Source organism: Ursus arctos, unplaced genomic scaffold, assembly GCF_023065955.2.
Source record: "Ursus arctos isolate Adak ecotype North America unplaced genomic scaffold, UrsArc2.0 scaffold_8, whole genome shotgun sequence".
NCBI classification, from domain to species: Eukaryota; Metazoa; Chordata; class Mammalia; order Carnivora; family Ursidae; genus Ursus; species Ursus arctos.
The window spans coordinates 7,701,255-7,717,495 of NW_026623100.1; the positions used below are offsets into that span (position 1 = coordinate 7,701,255).

General features: G+C 50.6%; 1 protein-coding gene across 13 annotated transcripts in view; it reads right to left on the reverse strand.

Annotated features, from left to right (window-relative positions):
- IL1R1 (interleukin 1 receptor type 1) overlaps nucleotides 1-16,241 on the reverse strand; it is a 71,541-nt gene that overhangs the window by 18,924 nt on the left and 36,376 nt on the right. For 7 of the 13 annotated variants that reach the window (XM_026488343.4, XM_026488366.4, XM_026488338.4 and 4 more), the window contains 2 exons: nucleotides 4,464-4,618; nucleotides 1,734-1,800 (listed from right to left, as the gene is read on the reverse strand). In XM_026488343.4, the coding sequence (XP_026344128.1) occupies nucleotides 1,734-1,794 (61 nt within the window). In that variant the 5' untranslated portion in view covers nucleotides 1,795-1,800; nucleotides 4,464-4,618. Of the gene's footprint in view, nucleotides 1-1,733; nucleotides 1,801-4,463; nucleotides 4,619-14,252; nucleotides 14,397-16,241 lie in introns of those variants that run through there. The other 6 variants (XM_057308971.1, XM_026488349.4, XM_057308974.1 and 3 more) reach the window with 3 other exon arrangements.

The following is a 16,241-nucleotide window of genomic DNA, read 5'->3' on the forward strand; positions in this document are numbered from 1 at the left end:
CAATCAAAAATTACTAGGTGTGCAAAGAAATGGGACAATACAATCAATGATAAGAAGAAAAAACTCATGGTGCCTGGGTAGCTCAGTCAGTTGAGTGCCCGCCTTTGGCTCAGGTCATGATCTCGGGGTTCTGGGATCGAACCCGGCATCAGGCTCCCCTCTCAGTGGGAAGTCTGCTTCTCCCTCTCTCTTTGTCCCTCCCCCAACTTGTGCTCACACTCTTTCTCTCTCTCTCTCTAAAATAAATAAATAAAATCTTCTAAAAAAAGAAGAAAATAATCAATCAAAATTGACCTGGAAATGACCCAGATGACAGAATTAATACATTGAAAATTAAATTAGTTATTACTACAGTGTTCCATTTGTTCAAGATACTAGATCAAACATGTTGAGTAGAGACATAAAAGAGATTTTTTTTAAAACTTAAATTTCTAGTGATGAAAACTGCAATATTGACTTAAAAAATACATTGGATATGATTAATGGCAGATTTGAAACTACAGAAAAAAAGATTAGTGAACCTCAAGCCACAGCATTATTAAATCTCTTTAAAGATAACTGAACATTTAAAACAAAAATAAAAAAGTATTGTGAGATTTATGACATATAAAGAAGTAAAATGTATAGGAACAATTAGACAAATTTTGAGAAGGGAGAAATAGATGTATATTGTTGTAAGTTTTTTATAGTATATGTGAAACAGTATAGTCTCACTTGAAAGTAGACAGCAGTAAGTTAAAGATGGATACCATAAGCCTGAGAGCAGTTATTTTAAAGAACACACGCCATTAGTATAAGCCAAACGAAGGAGATAAAGTGAATTATGATATATGGATGGCAAAAAAGCACATGAAAAGAAGTTCATTATCATTAACAAGAAATGGAATTAAACTACAAACCGATATTACTCCTTTCAGTATTAAAATTGAAAAGGTTGACAATATCAGGTGTTGATGAGATGTGGAACTTTCATTCACTGCTGGTGAGGTATAAAATGGTATAACTGCTTGCAAGACACTTTAGTAGGTCCTTAAAAAGTTTCATATAAGCTTACCATATGACCCAACCATTCCCTCTCAGGTATTCACTTAAGAAGAATGAAAATATACGTCCATTCAAAGACCTGAATGCTACCTTTCGTAGCACCTTTACTCTGAATAGTCAAGAACTAGAAATGCTGAAACGTCCATCAAATGTGAATGGATTATTAAATGATGATATACAATAGACAACTACCATGTAATAAAATAATAACTATCCATTTATACAATATGAATGGACCTCAAAATAATTATGCTGCCTGAAAGAAGCCAGACTAAAAAAAACAAAAACAAAAACAAAAACGCAAAGAACTATCTCTTGATGGCTCTCAGCTGTGGGTTCATAATGACTACATTGAACGCCTCTTCTGAATGAAAGCCAGGATCTCCTATCACACTCTTCAATCAGCAACAAAGTCAGAGGAGGCCTGTCCTTGACATTGGAGGCCTGGATTTTAGCTCCTTCTCTGACACTAGCTAGGTGAGCTTGGGCTCTTAGCTTCACTGTGCCTCAGTTTCCCAATCCGTAAATGAGAGAATGTACAGTACAGTTCTGTGATAAGGAGGCTGGCTATTCTGGGATTCAACAGAAACAGGCGAGGAAAAGAAATAACTCTGTCAGGGAAGGTACTTCATGTATTCTAAGTAATAGGTTTCTCAGCAGACAAGAACACGAGGAAATGCTTAACTTACCGGCTTCCAGAGAAGAAATCAGTACAGCTATGAGACAAACAAGCCTGAGTAACACTTTCATATTCTCCTGGAAAAGAGAGGAATGGATGTGAAACAAAAATAAAAACACTACTATTCCAGAAAACTCTCTAAAACCATATAAACTAACTCCCACCTGCCTCATCCCCAAGTCACAATGATGGGTTAGTCTCCCTACGTCAACGGGATCCCGCTTCCGGTCAGAATTGGGGACCTACCTCACAGCAGTAAGACTGCACTCCTTAAATATCCTGTAATTCTGACATTTTATTCGCGCAAATTGGCCGTCTCCCAAGTTCACCCAGATGAATTGCGTTATTATCACATTTACTTTTAAACTATACTTAGATTATTAAAATAAGAAGTCCAGCAGCCTGGCTTCTTGGCTCTTTCTGTAACTGTGGGGGGGTGTGTTTTAAGGCTCCGTGACAGAGAGGCAGAAAATAAAGGGTTAAAATATTTCCCAATGGCCAGTTCCAGGCCAACCAACTGCTCGTGTTAGTTTATCTGAAACAATACAAAGACACCAGGAAATGAAGTGAACAGCGCCAGCTGTTAGTTCATGCAATTACAAGACCTGACTTGTGTGATTACTAAGCATGGGAGAAGAAATGGAAGGTGCCAGGGCGAGTTTTATACTTGAGATTATAGCTCAATATATAATTCTGAATTAATTACAGGGAAATGCTGATTCGTTACAAGTCCAGGGCTAATGGCCTGCCACCGCAGGGCAGTGTGATATTGGACACAACGCCTCCCAGGGCCTCAGTTCCCTCATACGTACCAGTGGGCATGGAGTCAGATGATCACTGAGCCATTCCCACTCTGACAGACTATAGAACATGGAAGACAAGCCCCTGGGTCCAGGTTTTGCTTCGCCTGCCCCAGAAATGCTTTGAAAAAAAGCAGGGGAGAGGATGGCTCCTTCCTCTCAACAGGGGACCTTCTGAATCCATATCAGTCCCCAGAACCTTAGGGCAAGGGGATCAGCTCCAGGCCATGAGATGGGGTCAGGGTCATGTGTCCAAGGAAGGACAGTGGAAGCGAGGGAGGTGAAGATACACCCGAGACTAAACTAACCATGCTCCTGACAAAAATCAACACAAACCCCACTAGATCCCCCAAACAACATAGAAATCCCAAAGATGATGGCCAACCTGACTAGACTTGCACTGCCAATAGCTGAAAGGGGGGCCAAGTGAGGAAGTCTCTCAACAGCATCCGTGTTCTGCTATAAGCCAGGCAGAGTGCTAGTGCCAGAGACCCCCCCAAAAAAAAATGAAATAAAATAATTAAACAAGAAGCTGTGCTTCAAGATGGCCACAATTTAGGCATAAGCCCCATGTGATCACAGATGTGTCCCACACACCCTGTCAAGGGCGCACAGGATCAAAGCTCAGCCTCCGTGCTTCAGTTCCCCATTCGACAAGATGGGGATGATACGAGCAGTATTTTTTGTTGACAGCTACCGAGGGTGAAATGATTTGTCACGTGTGAGGGGTGTAGAACCGTCTGGCACATGGTCATCTTCAAATGTTAGCTATTATAATCACCCCCATGCTGATGATAAGTACAAGCTTTGGTGAAATGTTTCCAGCTATCCATTCATCTCTTTATTCATTCACTGCTGAATTCAACAATCAGATACTGGCTATCTACGACACGCCTGCAACGACACGTGGCCCTGGGAACAAGCAGGAGTAATGACCCAGGGTCTGGCTCAAGCAGCTCACCAGCCAGTGGGGAAAGCGGGCGGGTCCGCAGAGCTCTCCGCCGATGCAGGGGTGTCTGTGGGGAGAGGAACACCCAGGGCCCTAACTCAGCCTGGACAGGGCTCCTGGATGAAGGGTCACCGGAACGTCATGAGGTGGTGGGGGGCACCTAGAGGAGACCAGTCCCATGCAGGTCTGGAGCATAACCCAACGTGGGAAGCCAAGAAGCAGAGCTGAGGAGACTGCCAGGGCCCAGAACACAGAGCCCGGCTGCGGAGTGGGGACTGCAACTTGCCGGTGGCAACAAAGAGAACCACTTGAAGGGGTTAAGCCGCAGCGTGGTAGACAGTCAGATTTCATAGAAATCTTGCCGCCTGTGTGGAATATAAACTGGAGACACGAGGGTAAGCAGGGAGAGCGGATGGCTGTGAAAGGGGGCCCAGATGAGAGAGGATGTGGCCATGAGCCAGCCAGCAGTGAGGGACAGACAGAGAGAGGGTGTATCCGAGACTCGCTCTGAGGCCAGCAAGAGGAGGGGTGACAAAGGGGGTCTAGGGTGCAGCAGCCCGATTCACTCAGATGGGGACCAGCGAGGGCCGGGCCAGGTAAGAGGGACAGGTTCCAGAACCCACAGACAGCCCGAGGAGATGCCCAAAGTGTCACTCACGGTACCGCTGGGCCTGGGTCTGCTGGGGCCAGCTAGTTAGCAGTGTTGCCTCCAGCAGAAATAGAGAATCCGAGTGTCAGCTGAAAGCTGAGTGACATGGACACAGGGCTGGAATGTGCTGGAACTGAACAGCACACAGTGTATTGGGAGCCATCGGCATACAGGTCATACCCGTAGTGATTGGTAAGTGACCCTGGGAAAGTGGGTGAGCAGTGGCCCTTGGTGTGGCCACAGACCCCTTCAGAAATCAGATAAAACCATGCAGCTGTCCCAAAGGAAAGTGTACGGACAAAGAGAATGTTCTGTACGCAGTGAGAAGTATGCCAGGATCACCTGAAGCTGAGGTTGGAGACTCCTGCCGTCTGTGAGAAAAGGCCGGTGGGCCCGCCGGGGGGGAAGCAGCCTTGTAACCTTGGAGATGGCCCTTTCTTGCGTGAAGTGGTCCTGCTTCTCAGGATGGAATCAGCATCTTTGAGGGGCGAGTCTACCTGGGGAAGGAAGCATACACGCCAGTACGAGCTGGAATGAGGAAGCTTCAAGTTACCGACCGCTGCACACACCTCAAGAAGTGTCCAAAAACAACCAACACAAGCTGACAAAAGTGAGTCACCCGTTTAAAGAGCACTGTGCCCCACTGTCCTCTGAGACAATAGTTTCAGAAAGTCGAGTCGCGGGGGGTGAGGAATACCAAGAGGCTGACAACCACCATCTCTTCTGGAACAAACGCACGTAACCTGGCACTTTGCTGGACCCAGCGAGGCAGAAAGGTGGAACCACCTATGGGCATCTCGCCACTTTATGCGCTTGGAGAACAGAGCTCAGAGAAAGAACCAGATGCTGGGGGAGAAATGAACAGGCCCTTTATAAGAACAGGCACACCGTGAGTCCTCAGGCTTCCTTCTATCAAGCATATCACTACACCTGCATTCCAAATCACAGAACCTGGAAGAACTTCCAAAAAGTTGAGCTGGGATGTGCCCTACTGGTGATGTCCTATAGACAGTCCACCATCCATTCCCTGGTTTTACAGTTTACTTTTGATATTTCGGAGTCTGGTATTTGTTTCATGTCTGAATCATTTCCTTAGGCCTTTGCAATGCTGGTAAGGCTGAAGCATCAGGCCTTCTAATGTCCAATCCATAAAATAGCCTGACTAATGCAACACCAAACACTCTGCTTAGATTAAATGGACTAACGAGCCCCTGATCATTCATGTTAGGTTTATGGGAAGGTACACAGTATGACATTAAGGGGTCAGTGGCACAGAGGCTTATCCTCATGAATCGTAACACAAAATCAAAGACTCCCTGTTCTTCCTGTCCCCTGCCAGAATCACAGTGTTCTCCCCAGCTCTGTCAGTGCGGCCCAGAAATGAGCGCAGTTTGGGGGTACTGGTATGGAGAATGTCAGAGAAATGAATAGGGTGGGGAGGGGGACAAGGATGGGCAAGAGGAATGAATTTATTTGGAAAGTCCAGGAAACCTTTTGCAGAGTTGACTTCCCAAGTCCCCCAAACCACTTCACTTTCCCTCTTCCTCTTTGCCCCAGAAAGTTTTTAAAAGAACTTTTATAACCCTGTCTCCTCTTCCCATCCTTTGCTACTTGGTTCACGGTTTCTTCTCCTTGCCCATCTGCAAGCACGCTGCCCTTCTGCCTCCGCGGCGCCTCCACGGTGCTTCCCAGGCCTGGCACTTGGTTCTACCCTTTCCAGTCAGCCCACTTCTTCCGTGACATCCTACCAGCTCTGAGCCGATTCTGATCTGAGGCCTCTCCCAGGGGCCCCATGTAGACACCATCTTCCTCCACAGCCAGGAGCATCAAGTCACATAGGTTCTCCTGGGCCCAGAGTCCCTGGTGCCTCAGACCTCTGGCTCTGGGACCCAGGGCTCCCCTGGTGGCTGGCCTCCCCTACCTGGGCCAGGACAGAAAGGTACAGAGAAGATCGTCTCTCTCTCCCATACTCCTGTGAAGAGGGCCCCATCCTACTCATCTTGCATTGTGGTAAGAGCTCAGGAAGGGAGGGAGGGAGGGAGGGAGGGAGGGAGGGAGGGAGGGAGGGAGGGAGGGACTCATCTACCGGACATCTCACATCAAACCACACAGGGACAAAAACCTGGCCTCGAATCAAGGGGGAGAAGGGATAGAATATGGGTACTGAGTGTGAGTCAGAAAAGAGAAATGCGAGGGGAACCGTAATGGGGCTGGAAGCCACACTGGAAAAGGAAGATTACTACTTCAGGGGTTTCACAAAGGCTGCATGGCCAGGAAGCCAGGGAGGACGCCGAGGGAGAGCAGAAGGAGCAGGACCAGACATTGAGCGCGATTCCCGCCAGAAGGGATACTGGCTAAGTCAACCTCCCTTGTCCAGAGGCGACTGAGCAAAACCGGCTGTGATTTTTGAAGCTGGTTTACAAGTAAAATTCAAAATATTTTTAGAAAGTAATGACAATAAAAAAATGTCATAAATTTATTCCACTGTGTTATTGTTCCAATGAATTTTCCACATAAAATCAAAGGATGAAGGAAGGGGGAAGGATTAATGTTCTCAATAAATTAACACACGGCTCCTTTCCTACTCTTAGGTGCAGCGATGTCTGGATTACATATGAAATTTCCCGCCGTGCCTACCATCCCCTCCATAACCGATTCCAGCTGGGGTGCAGCAGCCCAGGGGTGTACTGAGGTACTGACGCCCGACGGAGGAAGGGGGCCGGCCTGACTGTGGCCTTGGCTGGTTGCCCCGCCACCCCTAGCAACCTGGCCCGTTCACTGCAGGGCACCGGGGTGGGAACAGGGAGCAGAGCTTTCTATGACAATCACATGAAAAAGCGAGCCATCGTGCACTTCCCAAGTACAGTTCCCCTTGCTTTTCGGTGATGATGACGTATTTGGAAACCGGTACACACCATGGCTCTGTGGCACACGGCGGATACATGCGAAGCCTCTTGTTTATTAGAGAGAACGTGGAAATGTGACCGTGAGGCATACAGCAATGTCCTACTAGACCCAGCACGGCCAGCTTCACCAGGAGCTCAACTACAGAAGCAGAGATGGACCACGAATGCACAGGCCCCCAACAGAAGCCCCGCTCCCTGTGCAGACACAGGAAAAGTGACAGCTGGGGGCAGAGGGCCAGTCACCAGAACCCAAGAGGCTTCCACAGGGCCCAGGGCCCCGGTGCAGAGGGAAGGGGGTGTGATTCCCACGTTGTGGCCATGGTGCACCTATTAACGCCTTCTTCTTCTGGAAGAATTTCCCACAACCTTGAGGCATTTCCTTCTTATTCCTGAGGAATTCCCCCACATTGTGTGTCTTGCCTTCCAGGCCAGAAGCCAGGCCCAGGAGAGAGGTGGCACGCATCAGACACGCCCCAGACCTCAGGAAGGCCCATGCGGTGCGTGGGTCCACTTCTGGGAAGGGGGTGGCAGGCACGTGGCTCTGGGAGCAGGGTCCGAGGGCACGCTGCGCTGTCCCATGCAGCATCTGCACGGAGCAGCCCCCGGCGTGCCTCGTGCTCCCTCTGCCCACGTCACCCTCCGAGCTGCACTGCCTCGATGGCCCCCCAGCTCGGTCACATATCACGAGGGGCCCTGAGCGTGCATACAGGTAGACATCCCAATCACACATCCAGCCCGTCCAGCCCGGGCCACTCAGCAGACCAGGGAGGCACAGCGGCCGTGGAGTCCGCGGGGGGATGACCTAAGCAAGAGACCCGTGTGCATGCTCTGCCCAGCCTGTTGGGGTCCCGGGTACCCAGATTATGGCCATGCTGGTGGGCACAGGCTCCGACGAGGCACATCCTATTAGCCCCACAGACTCCTGGCCCTGTTGAGGCACGAGCCTTGCTGAGAAGCATCGCGGAACCTTCCCAGGTACAGGGCCTGGATGGGAGCTCTCTCGCCTGGCTCGAGGGAAAGTTCTGCAGCAGCCACACGTCTGTAGAAACCCAAGAAGAGAGAGAAGACGGCGGCAGAAGCCTCCTCCTCCTCTTCCTTCCAGGGACCTGAAGGGCCCCGCATCTGAAATTGAAACGGAAATCCTACTGGTACTTTCCACCTCATACCGGCTCACTCTTCACACTGAGGGCCTCGCAAATACAGAGCATCGTTCAATACGACTTCTCATCCCACACACTAGTCACCATGCGTATATATGAATATCTGACACAACAGAGAAATATTCAGAGAATCAGGCTCCGACTAATTGACGACAACTGAGAAGGGACTGTGGATAGTCCCTGAAAGAAGCGAAGACTAAAGCAGGCTCTTCAGCTCATGAATTCGCACAACCTCCATGTTCTGCTGAGAACCATTATGAACACCTATGGGGGACGGGCACGGTCTCAAAATCAAGCCTGTAATTATGATCTTCACGTGTTATAAGGACTCAAACGGAATCAGTCTCCAGTATTTAGACCAAAAATGTCAGTTTTCAAGACAAGGCATAAAGGAATTTACTCATAAAGCCACAGAACCACGTGACTGTGGAACATTCTTTAGCATTCTGGACTTACACAAGTCCCTGTTTCTCAATCTAGAATCTGCAAATCCCCAAGGAGAAGCTGTAGACAGCCAGGGAACTCGGAGTCGAACTTCCTGGGGTACTGATTTGACTCAAGGATTTTCTGGGCAGAGTCATTTTTATATTAGAGGAAACACATGAAATGGAAAGAAAAATCTCCCAGAGGTAAAACATGAGTCATCCAAGAAAGAGCCCTTAAGGTGAGCCACTTTGGACTGCTAGATTGAGCATTTACTTTTCATTTCTCAAGAGGAGTCCTTTGGTGGGAAAATCTGGGAGGCAGTGCCGTACACAGACAACAATCATCTCTTCCCGGTCCCAGTCGTGGGAAATGGAACTATGAGGGCCACGCAACGTCACTCCCATGGGGCCAGACAGAGCAATCTCGCCCTAACACTGAGGAGGCCCCCAAGATGCTTCCACACTCAAGACAGGGAAGGAGAACAAGGATGTCCCCAAGGAGTCTGGGGGTCACCACGGTATGTTACGACTGTTTCCCTTCTGCAGAGATGAGCTACACATAGCCCCCCACATCCTAAAACCCCACCGTGCGTTCGTCCCGCATGGCTGTCCCTGATTTTCCTCCAGAGAAAAGGTTATACAGAACTATGAGCAAACAAAACCACTCCCATGACGGCGGACACAGAAACACTCATCATCTCAGAAGGTCTGAGAAACACTGACATTTTGGCGATCTTCCTATCAGGCGATCCAAAAGCCTGGCTCACAGCAGATTCATCTGGCTTATTGACTCGCACAAATGAGGCAAGGAAAGTTTTTTAATCATCAGAGGCTATCATGCACAGAGCTATGGAGATAAAAATAGCCACAGAGGTTTCGAGTGTCGCTAGGCAGTCTAAGCTGTTCAGCTATTACAAGGCACAGAGCGACCAGACTGGTGGCTTCACGTGGGTTTTCACAGCAAAGGGGAAAGTAAGGCACAGAGGGACGGGATTACCATCACCAGAGGGCTACAGACAGGAACGGGCCAGACCCAAGCCTCCTCTTGATGGTTGGATTGAATTGTAACAGTGTCCCTTTCTCCACAACGAACCTGCTAGGGCTCCTGGACCACAAGCAACCAGACCTGGCGGTGGGAAAGGCTCTGCTCTCCCATCCCTCGTCCCCTCTCAAATGATCTGCCTGACCCTGTCAGCCCTCTGGCACGGCTCCTTGCCAAAGGCTCCATACTGAGTCCTGCCTCCCAGGGCTTGTCCCCAAGCACTGCCCGCCAGTCCGGCAAGAACAGCTCTGTTTCTCAAAGTGAGAGTTCCAGGTAGTCACAGGGGACTAGACACCCTCTATACAAATTTGTATTTGTCCTCACTCCTCTGGCTTTTTTTTTACCAAGATATGATATGCGTACAGTAAAACACACAGTAAGTGTCAAGTGCATAATTCCACTAACTGTGACAACTGTATACCCCAGGAATACAGTATACCTGTGTATAGTTCCATTAACTGTGATGACCTTATACCCAGGAATACCCCATCAAGATATAGACCATTTCTATTCTCCCCTAAAGTTCCTTTGTGTCCCTTACTAGCCACCCTTCACAGCACACGGCCCCACCGTTCTGATTTCTATCACCACCAATATGCCCCGTAAGAGTCAACGCAAGTGCACCCCGTTTGGCTGGCTTCCCCACCACCCGCGCCGTGCGAGGTCGGGGCGCACAGTGGTATTAGGGCTTTAATCACTTACTACCAAGTGATGAGGGGAAACCCCTGGTTCTCAAAGGAGCTGGTATGGCTGCTATGAAAGTATGGAGAAGGGGACAGTTGGGGTGATCACAATGAAGCAGTGAGTGCTGGAGTCACTTCCAGAACAACACAGGGCAGTTCTGCAAAGTAAAGACCGTCTCTTGTCCTGCAGGACCTCCAAGCTGCGCATGTCATTTATCATTTGGGGAGCCTAGCGCCTAACTCTACCCTGAACTTACACAGAATATATATTGTTGGCACACTTTTCAGACCTACTGGATTTTCCAGGAATGCGATTATTGTGAAAACAGAGAGGACTGGTTTTGACTACCGCTTAGACCTTAGACCTTGAGCAAAAGTCACTCATCATTCAGGGGTACTTGGATCCCCACCAGGATGCCTCTGCCCCGGACCACACTTGGAGCCATCCCCTGCGACCCTGTAGTCCAGTCTCTGTAACACATTTAGTGGCTTCACTGGGGTCTAGTATGGCTCTGCCCAAGCATCCGTCCACACAGTGATTCTTTACATCTAGCTATTATACTGATTAGTTGGAAATTCCGTTGCAGGTAAGTTTTAGTATATCGTTTCCGAATTGCAAATATTTGCATTAAAGGGGGTAGGGGGTTCTGAATGAGCTGAGAAGCACTGGCTGAAGTGACAGCATGTAACTCCTGATGGAACTCAGGGTCAGGAGTCATGGGCTATAACTGCTGGGGTCCCTACATTCTCTGGTTTGGGAGGCCACACATGCAGAACTCGGGGTGCACAGGCCACCTCCCCCATCTCCTACTAGCACCCTAAGTCCAGCTGAAACTTGGTTACCCAACTGCACTGGCAATGGGGAACCATTTCAAGAGACAGCCTAAAATTGGCACCTCCTAAATGGGGACCTGCAGGGGAAATGTCCCACTTTTCTCCATCCCAGGAATTCTTTTACTTCTCCTGAGCACTTCCTTTACATCTTGAAGACACAGACGGCTGTGCCCCAGCAGGTTTCCCCTCTCCTACTGCCACCAAGAAAGTACATCAGTGTCATCAACACTGGCTACACATTAGAACCGCCCGGGGGCTTTAAAAATACCAGTGTCTGGGCGCACCCCCAGAGACGCTGGTTTGTTTGCTCTGTGGTCAAGTCCTGCCATTTCTCATCCGAGCACCTCAGGCAATGCTAAGGTGCAGGCAAGGCTGGGGCACCAGCTTACCTCTGTGTCTGCAGCCCCACTTGGCGACTCTGCAAATATATAGTTCATGAAGGTTTACGTTTGCCACATTTCTAGACTCATTGCAGGCACCACTTCATCTCTACGCTTGGTTTTCTTTCATCTGATTTTTAATTTATGGCATCTTATAAATCCTTTCTGGAACAGGTAGGAATGGAAAAAAAAAAAAAAAGGCTCTGCCACTCTGCCCCGTGTATGAGAAGAGGAGACAGCGCAGAGTTCAAAGTATGCAGGTGACCAGGGACCTTTGGAAACCCCAACCCCTTTCAACATCTGGCGGGATCACTCTGCGGCCAGGGCTCCTCCCCACGCTCCCAAGTGCCAAGCATGGCCCGGAGACTGCCGCACATTTCCTGGGGTCACAGCAGGCGAGGGCAAGGGTGGAGGGAGCGAGGAACAAAGCTGCTGACAGCACAGATCCCGCAAGCCGGCCTGATGACCTCGAAACCTCAAAGAAAGGAAAACACAAACCCAGTTCCTGTGCACAGCGGCCGATAGGGAACATCATGGGCTGGACCACGGCCAGTGGGTCCCAGTGCCTCCTGATGCCGGCTGTCCGTGAACTGGCAAGTTCACACTGGGTCCCTCATGTAGCAGAAGCTCTGTACTTGCCTAGCCCTTGTGCTAGGGTAGTTTCACTGCAATCGTCCAGGTTTGCCACTTTGATTAGTAAGATGCTCTGCTGACAACATCTCTACCTGCTTCCAGGTGGATGCCCATCTCCCACCGATGCATCCCAAACACACGCTTTCCATCTTCCCTGACCCCAGGGCACAGCCGAGCCCTAGGGTGTATCTCACTGCCAATCCTTAGGAACCGTGGAGCTGTATCTGTGTCCGTGACCTTCCTGCCTCTCCACTGGAGACACTGAATGGTGTCTTGCCTGTGGGCAGACAGGGTGCTCACACCCTATCCAAAGAGGCAAAGTTCAAAGAACCTTCTTATGCAGAGAGACTGCCCTGAGACTTCACCAAGAGGATTCATATTTTTAGAGGGCAGGGATTTGAATCTATCCTATTCACTGCTCTATCCTCTACCTGGATTAATAACTGGAATAGTAGATATTCAATAAACATTTGTTAAATAAATAAGTGGATCTGATCTTAAACAGTGTTTCACCAACAGTAAAAGAATTACTCAAAAGATGCTATTTAAAAAAAAAAAAAGCCATAAAGAAAGGCTTGCCACATTATGCCACGCAAGGCTGAGTACAGCCTATTAAAAAAGGAGGGTTTAGCTCAGCCATGCGAAGGTCATGTGAGAATTCAGGTCAAACATCCTTTCTGGAAGCACATGGAGGCTACCCAAGGGTGGACAGGTGCAAGGGCTGCCCCACACGCAGTACGGTGGCAGCTCGCCAGGTAAGACTGAAAATAAATAAGGGGTTCCACGTCTCTTCACTCATCAAATCCCATCCCAAAGGCCCCACGTTTTGTTTAGCACAAAACATAATACAGGATGTGAATACAGAATATTAAATAGAATATTAAATCAGAAATTAAAAGCAGTCAAGAGAGAAAAAGATGCCCACAGCTGCACAGTAAACTGGGTGGGGAAAGGGCCAGCAAACTTCCCCAGCACTCCCCTCCCCCACGCTGCACCCCCGCCCAGCTCCCCTCAGTTTACCACTAGTCATGGAGTTCCATTTGATACATTCACCTTCCAGAAGCTTGTACCAAGCCAGGCTAACCCAGCCAGCACCTTCCAATGATGGATGGATCTCGGCTCCCCTTTTCTCCATGGCATCAGCTGCGGAGACGTCCATTACTCGGCTCCTAGACTGTGGAGCTAAAACCCCAGAACACCCCCATCTGATGAGCGTCTCCTGCCAGCGGGAATCACTGGGGACAGCTGCCCCTGGCAGGAGTCACCACCCGCAGTAGCACCCAGGGGAAAGCCCTGGTAGGCACTGACCACGGGAGCCATCATGCCAGAAAGCAGAAGGCATTGGTTTGGAGTGCAGAGGGCTCACTCTCCTTCTGGCTGCCAGTCCCCCAAGTTAGTCACCCTGTCTAAGCCTCTGCTTTGCTCTGCTGGGAAAGGAAAGTGATAATAGGGGCATCTCTCACAAGACTGCTGGGGGGATAAAAGAGAAACGTAAAGGGCCGCATAAACTGTGAAGCACTGGCCCTGCCTGTTGTGAATGAGGGTCTTCTGCATGTCTGTTTGTAGCTACACTCAGCATCAGCCTTTCCCTGGGGGCCGGGGGGACGGCACAAGTTACCCTCCTCCACTGCGTAGACCGTTCGTCCCTAGTCTTGTTGACCAGACTGACCCTCTGAACCTAAACCCCTGAGAGGGACACTCCCAAAGCAGTTGAACTTGACCGGATTCAAAGGCCTGGAAGCAATTTACTTACACACGCACACAAACACACACGCACACGCACACACACCCTGGAACAACCCTCCAGGACCATCACAAGTTCCCCCGCAAAGGGATCTGAACCACCATTATTCCGGCTTCACGCAGGAACAACAACAACAGCAAAAACCCACAGATTTCACCGCCATCACCTTCTTTCACAACAAACTGACAAGCAAGGGTGACGGAGGAAGGACGCTTTCTGCGCGGTCGGCGCGGGGGGGAGGGGGGAGAAGGTGTCAAAGCCACTGCGGGTACCCCCCCCCCGCCGCCCCGCCAGCCAGCCCCGCACGCTGCGGCTTCCTCCTACCTGGGCGAGCCCCGACGGCCCCGGGCCCAGCGCGGCGGGGCGAGCGCCCCGGGAGCGGGGCGAGGGGCTCCGGGGCGCGGGTGCGCGGCGATCACATGCCCGGGCTCCCGGGGGGCGCCGGCCGACCGCGCTCCCGCCTCTCCCGGCCGCCGCCGCCGCCGCCGCCTCCGCCGCCGCGCGCTGCTGGTCGGCTCCGGGGTCCGGGCGCGGGCACGAGCAGGAGCCGCGCCTCCCTCGCGCCCGGGAACTGCGGGGCGCGGCTCCTGCAGCGCGGCGGCTCGGACTGGGGCTCCGGCGCCGCGGGCGGGGACGGACGGGGGCGGGCGGAGACGCCGGGGCGGGCTGGGCCCGGGAGGGAGCGAGCTGGCCGGGTGCCCCGCGCCCTACCCGGAGGAGCCGAGGAGCCGGGTTGCCCTGAGCCACGCGGCCCCGCGGACCCGGGGTCCCCGCACGACGGAGGGGCAGCGACGGTGGTCCCACCCGAAGTGACTTGGGACGACTCACCTGGACATCGCAACCTGGCTACCGCCCAACTGCGGGGCCCCTGGGCATGAGCTGGGCGAACCGAGCTCGCCACCCGCCACTGGGCTTTCAGGTCCCACACTTCGCCAGCCAAGGAGACAAGACAGTGTGGATCAGCCACTGGAGGCCTGGCCCCGGCTCTTTCCCACTGACTTTGCGAACTTGCAGGACTCACTAACTTCTCGGTACCTCTGTTTCTTCTTCTGTGAAAGGGATCATAGCAGCACCCCTCTCATGGGGAGATGACATAAATTAATACTGTAAACCAGCGCCAGGCACGGGGTTGGTTAACACAGGAGTCACCTGCTGTTTGTTATTGTTAGTGCCCAGATGAAAAAGGAGCTTACAGGTGGGACAGTCTTGATACCAGACTTCTTGGCCAGACCAGGTATTCTTTTCAGCTTCAAACCCACTTACTCCCGTCCACTCCTTTTGCACATGAGAACCGGTACTCAGAGAAAAGCAGTGAATGGCCAGGGTCCTGTGTGGACCTTGGTGTGTGGAGGGAAGGAGGCTGAGGTACCAGCAGTGGCTGGCTTGGGCTCTAAGCCCAACAGCCAAGGGCTTGGAAGCAGCTCTTCCCTTTCCACTCTGTGCCCCTAGCAAGTGACTGGACTCAGACTTGGTTTGAGGACCTAATGAGCCGTCTTCCTCTGAGCAGACACCGAGTAGACAATGATGGCTTCCTTCCTAACAGAACTCACACACTCCCTTCCTATATCCCTTCCAGGCTGGGCGAGTGCTCGTTTCCCTAACCTATCCCTTGATATCTCTGTCAGAAAACCAAGAATTGAGATAACCCCGGCGTCCACTGGCCCAGATAAAGAAACCAGCAGCAATAACTCATCAGTTCTAATGCTGCCGTGTGGCCTAGTGTGGTGACAATTTCTCTTTATCTCTCTCTCTCTCTCTTTTTTTTTTTTTTTAATTTTATCTGGTTTCAGCGCTTGTATCTGGTTCCTTCTTTCTCCAAGGAGCAGGCTCAACTCTGGGGCCAGTAACATGGTATTGTGAGAATTCATCAGATGTCCCCATCTCTTTAGTATTCCTTTTTAGAGTGTGGTTCTTGAAAGCTTAGGATCACCAGGACAGAGATCTGGACCACTAACACCCAGATGAATCCCACGAAAATCTCTGGGGCTGAGGCCCAAATGTCAGTGTTATTAAAACTCCCAGGTGATTCCAACACACAGCCAGGGTTGGGGATAACGGTTCCTCTAGGCCCAGGGCCCCACCGTGATGGCCTTACTGTGAATCCTGCACCAGAAGTCCCAGTAGCGGTTAATGAAAGCTAAAACAAGCGGGCCAGGCTCAATGCTGCAGAACTAGCATTTTTGGCGAATATAAACATATCTCACCATTATATAGTGAAGGTTTTTTAACAGTTTACAAGTAGAAAGTAAAATTGGTCTGCACAATCACATAGAAATTAAAATTATACTTTTCCTTGTTTTTTTCTTTATATTC